At 33.6% G+C, this 7,788-nt stretch overlaps 1 protein-coding gene across 1 annotated transcript; it reads left to right on the top strand.

Annotated features, from left to right (window-relative positions):
* Positions 1-291: 291 nt before the first annotated feature.
* Positions 292-7,134, top strand: LOC119191829 (inactive rhomboid protein 1-like; the record flags this gene model as incomplete). Its single annotated transcript, XM_037445699.1, has 4 exons — positions 292-528; positions 5,352-5,558; positions 6,905-6,925; positions 7,046-7,134. Coding segments are annotated over exons 1-4 (545 nt in total), but the record flags the coding sequence as incomplete, so codon positions are not given.
* Between the last annotated feature and the right edge of the window lie 654 nt (positions 7,135-7,788).

The raw sequence follows: 7,788 nt of genomic DNA, 5'->3' as shown, positions 1-7,788 counted from the left end.
TACAACACTGCTTTCTCGTGTTACTGTTTTCGTTATCTTGGTAAGAGATGAAATTTATTTAACTTGATGTTACGCGGTTGTTTATAAAACCAAATCGTTATGAATTCAAGAATTAAGCCTCACACAGATGCTATTAAGTATTAAGTTGTTGGCGAGAAAAAATACATCAATATTAACAAGACGTTGCTTTAGCAAGTTCAGCAACTGTCAATTCTGTACTAGTGTAGTATTATCGACAATTTGATAGTGTTGGCTCAACGCTTTATTCAATTCTAGCATGCAGAAATGTACATTAAGAATATGTTTCTCTTCAGCCGATCTCTTCGCAAATCAATGACGCGTCAGGAAGACATAGCGCGGCAACTAGACGAGTTGACCGACTACCGGCCGTACTTCACGTGGTGGGTGAGCACGGTGCAGACGTTGGTGCTGCTGCTCTCGCTGCTGTGCTACGGGTTCGGCCCGGTGGGCTTCGGGCGGCACACGCACTCCGGGCAGGTGCTGGTGAAGAGTTTGAGTTTGCAGCAGGTGAGTTTTATGAGAATGCAATTGCGGTGCACTGGTAGATCCCCATTCATGACAGAACACACATTACACAATTATTTCGTCACTTGGATAAATAATGGTAGCGCATATGGACTATGGAGTGACAGATCTTGGTTTAGTTTCTCAGTTACAGCAAATCGCAAGGGATTGGATATTTTGAAGAGAGTTGGTGATAAACAGGCAGCTAGTCGTAAAAATAAAGTCGCAAATTGTTTTTGAAATATAATGCTAGAAAAAATGTGTTGCATCAACCCCATATAACAGTAAGATAAGGGATAATTAATAACATTCATACAGGAAGGTCTGGCTCTGAACAACCCTTGCTAAAAATAAAATAAGCGGCTAATGATGTATACACTCCTCAACAATGACTTTCATCTACACACATAAGGAACTAATATTTCCAAGACATTTGCGGGTGGTGGATCGTTTCTTACACTTCAACGGGCAAAGGCTGAATATAAAAAAAATCTTTGTTCGATCCCCTCGTAATTTCCGAAGTTTACAACTCGGAAAGATCGTTGCATTTTTCTTCTTCAACATCGATCTTTAGGATACTTGCTCATTTATTTGCGATATTGGAATACTCGTTTTTTATCTCGGTATAATATTACATCTTTAAATTGTATTTGCTCATGTTTTACTTGTTGATATTGTCTTACAGGACAATATAGGTTACGTTGGCTTCCTTCAGTTTGAAGAGGTAGTTCAGTTTGTTTTGATATGGTTTGCATATCTTATGATTAACCCAGTACGTTTGCAGCAACTGTATTAGTATTCAATCTGATTTACAAGTTTCTAGTCGTATCGGTCGGAACGTTCGCTTGGCCATGTTTAATTAAACATTAAGAAATATATTTTTGCTATGAGTTCAAAGCCGAAAACTACTTTTCCCTTTCGAGTCGCTTATAAAAATGAACCCCACTAAAAGGTTGAGTCGTAAACGTCGAAATATTCTTGAATTATAGCAATAGTTGTGGGTCTTGACTTCTGAGATATTTTTAGCTTCAAGCTTTCTTTACGTAAATGGAAAAAATCAGTAAATAAGTATACTACTTTGCCTGTATTTTTTTCATAGCGCCTTTACCTGTCAATACCTTTTATTAGAACTCCTTTGTCAGGCCTTCGATAAACATCTGGTGTAGCTTTCATGTATGTTTGAGTCTTATTGTGTTTTCCCTTTTTGATATCGGTGACTTTGACTGTGGTTAAGTTTTCTTCAATAGCCTCATTTAGCCTTTCGTTCTCTTTTTTATCGGCTCTATAATTTTGCCGAAAATAGAAGGTTAAGAGCCTATTTCATAATTTTCATGTACATTTTATTTGATAGTTATAAAACAGCTAATGTAGATACTGGGAGTATTCATTTCATTCCCATTTGCTTGAAAGCATTGATTAGATTATATTTTGTATTTGGTCGGCTTATATATTCATGTGAAGAGAAGCCATTACTTAGAAGTTGCAAAACAAGACCTTAATGTTATATTACAAAGTTTAGATTGACTGGAAGTTAATAAATTGGTTCTCAGTGAGAAATAAAGTCTGGCAGTTTAGCATTTTAGTAATTTAAATAAAAAAAATATATGTCTCTAGAATTAATACTTTTATATGTTATGTCCACAAAAACAGTAGGTATTATAAGCTTAACATTTCTTTAAGAAATATATATTTTTAATGTTTTGAACGTTTAACATTTTTAGAGATCTCTCCTTTTCGATATTGCATATTCAATTCGTTTTTGTATGAAGCACGTACAATGAACCCAGGGAATACTTATGTCTATAGAAAGTCAAATAATTTATTATATTTTTATTTAAAACCCAGACTAAATTCAAAGAAATCGTTCAGTTCTCATTGCTCATGTGTGCAATAAATAATTTAAAATAGTAGTTATGTGTACCTTGCTTTTCAATAGCTTTGTATTGAAACCGCATATTTAACCGACGTTAAAAAAAGTTGGGTTATATATATTCGGAGTGTATTTAAATACAAATTATGTACACATATTATAAAACAAAAAAGTCCCAAAAGCTGTCTGCCTGTTTGTGATCGATTTTCTCAAAATCTACTGAACGGATTTTTGTACGGATTTAACTAAAAGATAGTGCAATTCTTGAGGATCGTTGAGGTTAAGTACATTACGGTTTTATGTAAATTGACTGAAATAAAACGATTACGATTGTAAAAAATGTCGTGGGTCGAGGATATGAGCGAGAAAAACTTTGTGACACATTGATTTCCACGCGGGCAGACCACAGCTAGATATTTAATAAAATATACGGTCATATTGTTTCTTTTTAGAAATTCCAACATAACATGATAGCTGATAAAATATGCAGTGTTATAATCATACCAGCCACGGATTTTCATTTTATATATGTCAGGATTAGGAAACCCATATAGGATTACAGTAATTCATAATATACTGCTCACTCTTAGGCCCAGGCCTTCTCTACTATTAATAGAGTCTTCAACTACTACGCTGGTACAGTGACAGACTACAAACCTTAGATTTTTTTTTTAAAGAATCCTCAGGAATTTAGTTTTCCGTAAGATATTTTCCTAAACGATAATTGATAAATAATACACACATAATTTCGATAATTAAGAGTGCCTTTATCAGGCATTTTTGGTTTCTGTAGTCCCGTTCTGGAAACCTGAATTAATACAAACCAAAAAACTTTAGTTGAAAATAGAAATGTAATTTGTTTCAAGTGAAATTGTGAAAGTAAGATAACATTACCATATTAGTACTTTCTTTGTCTGGTAAGCAAAATTCGACGTTAAGTTTCGCAACAGCGTACTAAAACTAGTTAAAAATTCCCTCCGCTTCCTCCGCATACGGTTTTAACAGGGTTATGTGAGACAAAGCTTTCAGAGGAATCCTTTCCTCCAGATTTAATGTTTGAGAGAGCGATTAAGAATGGTATTCACGTATTTGAACCGTGAGAAGTTATTTACCTGTAAAGTTTTAAAAGTTTCCAAATGGATCTATTTTCGAGTTGCTAAGATTTCTGAAACAAATTTAAGCGGTGTCAATTCTTCTTCCATTTATATTTTGGAAGTGCGAATACGTCTATTTTATTTCTATTATTATGTCTATTATGTCATAAATACATATTTAAAGAGGTGGTCAGAGATGCTTGTAATTGTCGTAGAAGTTGCTGAGTCTATTTCTGACTTATCAGGCGAATCTCGCTATTTCGGGCACAATTGGAGCTTCAACTACAGCGGACTTGAATCAATTTCATAATCTTACACCCAAACTTATCGAACCTTTTCAATGACTAAGCCTAGCTAAACCAACAAAACGTGTCAATTATACTGAAATATATCTTCGAGCTTATTACTTAAGTTTTAGCTGTAACATCATCCAAAATAACATAATAAAAGGATCATCCGTTCCAAAATTGAACACGAAGTTCTTTTATATTATAATCTACATCATCCTGAATTTCATAATTAGCAACCCACAAAAGGATAGACGTTGTATATGGGAAACAAAGTAAGCGCATTACCGGCCTGGAATATGGGTCGCGCACGCTTTGTGACTTACTATCTTTTGTCTTGTTTTTGCTGCTTAGAGCAATCTTTCATGATGACGCGTCTTTAGAAATGTACCGAGCACAGTCCAGCTATTTTCGAGGTCAGCTTGTGTTTTTGTGTTACGTGACCATACTGTCCTGTTTCGAACTGTGTCTTTGTATGTAAGGTATGGCATTGTTGATGTTTTGTATGCGCTTCTTTATTGCTAGATCTTATAGTAAATTCAGTCCTATATAATTTACCTTCTCGTGGGATACTTAAATTATCATTCTTTACCATATTTTCGGAAATTGCGGTTAATTTATATCTTGAATTAAAATACTTTCAAGCTTTAGATGAATTAGAAACAACTTTAGTCTACTTTTTTGTTACAATCGTCATATTCTAAGCCGTAAGGGTGATCCTAGAATTATAATAGCCAACGAAACATCAAGGTATTTGGCTATAGATATATTAGTATTACTCTGCGAAGCCAGGCGAGTTGTTAGTATCTTTGAATTATGTATTTATATTTAACACCATTGATAATAAAATAACAAACAAAAGAAGACAATGCTTGAGTATAAAAAATAAGTACAATCGATGGTTTTATAGCTGTCGATTTGTTATCGATAACCTTTGATTGGGTTGAGCTCCTCCTTTTGCAACTTTAACTCAAGACTTAAAGCAAATAATTATTTTTTTACAAATAAAAGGATACATAATTATATTGTAAAAGTAATATATTTTCAGTACACGTGACGATTCGGAAACATCCCTTATCCATATTAACAGTTCTTATTTTTTATTACTAAGTATTGCATTAATAATTTCTTTGAATGTAAAAATAAATAATATGTTGTAATGAAATTGTCTACGTAGTTTTTATAATAATTTTCTATGTAAATAAATTGAAACAGTAATACAACCTACAGGGTATTGTTAATACTATGTATGTTAATAGTTGATTTATTCTTGTTTATGTTTCTTTTCGCTGTATTTAGTTTCTGAGCTATTTAATTGAGTTGAGAGTTCGCTTCAAAGTAACCGAACCAATTCAAAACTTCGTTTGTACACGTCAAGTTAAATTGTTTTTTTTTGCGTGAAGTAAAGTAAATTCCGTTTATTTTATTAAAATTAAGAAAAAAAATTGGTATTAACACAAAAATGTATATGCTATAAGTTTTGAATTTGCTCAGTTAAAATTCAATTTCATTTAAATATTATTGCCGTTTTTTTATGAAGATTCTTTAATATTAATGCTGACGCTCCGTGCCCAGGTGGAGTGGGAGGAACCGGCGTCATTCTGGCTGGGTCCGCGGGCGGCTGACCTGATACACTTGGGCGCGAAGTTTGCGCCGTGCATGCGGAGGGATGCGCGGATAGCGAGGGCCATCGCGGCCTCAGCGAGACGGGAGAGGGACACCGCGTGCTGCATACGAAACGACGATTCGGGCTGCGTGCAGTCGTCTAAGGCTGATTGTTCCGTGAGTTGCAGCGATTTTACAAATCATGAGCTTTACAGATTTGTTGTACAATCAAATAAATATGTAGGTCATAATTTATGCCGTAGATGGTAGCTGTTTGATGGTTTTAAAGCTTTAATGTAAAATACATATATATATATATATATATATATATATATATATATATATATATATATATATATATATATATATAGGGGATAGGTTATTAAAGTTAGAAGAAAATTTGGACTATGGATAATAATAGTCTTAAACAGCTATAGGCCAATTTTAATGAGTTGTGAAGCCTGAACGATGTACTATAAAATAATATTTTTACACACACACACACACACACACACTCACGCCTTTTATTCGTTAAGTTGTGTTACGGTACGACAGCAGTGCTGAGGTCTCGGGTTCGATCCCCGGGTCGAGCAGTGATAGGTTTTTCTACTCGATATCAGCTCGAAGTATGGAATTTGTGCTTGTTATGGCGATAAATTGCCATCTATCACATCATGGAACGAAATAAACATGGAGAAAATAGGTGTACCAGTTGCGCCTCTATCTACCCCTTCGGAGATAAAAGCGTGAGTGTAACTTAAAGTACAAAAATAATGAACTTAATCAATAAATTGACATACTTTAGAGGCAACATAAAAAATTTAAGTGATTCATTCTCCAATTATGAAATTAAATTCGAGTTTTGAAATTAATTGGTAATAAAACAAATGACAAGAAACCTAGGCCATTTTTTTTTTAATCAAAACTTGTTGCTACTTTTGTGATGATAGTTATGTCTTTCTGATATATTTATGACGTCATAAATAAGCTGAATTATTCAATATATTTTGATATTTCTTATAGGAAGACTTGACAGGTATTTTGGTCTTCGATGAGTTAAACGCAGGTAGGGTAAAAATACTGATGTCTTCGTATATTAATTATACCACGATTTAAAACTAACAATATATTGTAAATAATATTTGGATAATAAAGTGTGTTATGTGTTGTACATTTAGATTAATATAAGTCTTTAATATTCCTCAACATCTCACCATTAGAACTAAGGTGATCTAATTCAATAAAGACGATTTGTGGGCAATAAATAGAAAAGATTTGTAAATAATATAAAAGGCAGTGAATTGGGCGGTCGCGAGGTGGAGAATCTGTTTCTTTTCTACACTTTTGTCTTTTTCTCATCTTAGTGTACAAAATCACAAAATATATTTTGAGTTAGGTCACTTTAGTTCTAAGGGTGCGATGTAACCGTTTATTGTCCTTACAAATAAAAATAATAATAATTGTGTGAAAAACCGTTAAAATTTGTTTGTAATTATATTTTTCCTGTGCACGCTCACTAATAGATAAGAGGATTAATACCAAAGGTAAAAAAATATTATTTTTTGTAGTCAAAATACATATTCTATTTGATTCTGATTTAACTTTTAGTTTCTATCATGTATTGATAGACCAATTATTTAAAGAAATAATGTTAAATGTTTCAGAACACGATATCAACGTGGAAAAAATGGTCGTCCGGTGATTCGGGCCCAGGTGGTCGGATATCGGGTTCCGTTTGTGGATTAGATCCAAAGTAAGTAGATATTTACTTTACTTTATTTTATTATAATGTGTGTGCGGTATGTAAATCGGTCGCCTACGATACAGGCTGTGTCTAGTGTAGGGACCGAGGTATTGTTTTTGTCTTATGATCTCAATTTAATATTATTAGTATGTTACCACCTAAGAGTTATTTGTCTTAGTTCATAAGGAAATTGTAATTGTATTTAATAATTCATTTACGTCTACTTAAAAATCTTCAACTGACTACGGCATTGCACTACAGTTCATTATTATTGATCGGTTTTTTGTGTACTTGTCTGTTTCGCAATTTTGTATGAATTTACCGGTGAAAACTTGTTGTTGGCCCTGTTTTATATTTATAATACTTCAGACCATATGTGTTAGGCTGTAAGTTTTCCAATTAATAATAAATAAATTGTTCTGTCTGTGATCAGGTAAAGTTATGGGTCTTATACATATAATGGCAAATTGCGAATGCCAGTGAGGTGAAGGCGCCATCGTCTAATGTAATACGATCGATAATTTGACTTGACCACGGATAACACAATACGGTCTAAGAACTTTGCTTATGGTAGGATATATTTTATATCCGCCCGGATAGTGACCACGTGTTAAAACCCGCCTTAGTGGCCCATGTAATTGTGGCGCGTTTTGGGATTAGCCC

The sequence above is a fragment of the Manduca sexta genome, unplaced genomic scaffold, assembly GCF_014839805.1.
Source record: "Manduca sexta isolate Smith_Timp_Sample1 unplaced genomic scaffold, JHU_Msex_v1.0 HiC_scaffold_1969, whole genome shotgun sequence".
NCBI lineage: Eukaryota > Metazoa > Arthropoda > Insecta > Lepidoptera > Sphingidae > Manduca > Manduca sexta.
The sequence above is the reverse complement of the archived record's forward strand: the minus strand, read 5'-3'. Positions and strand labels throughout refer to the sequence as shown.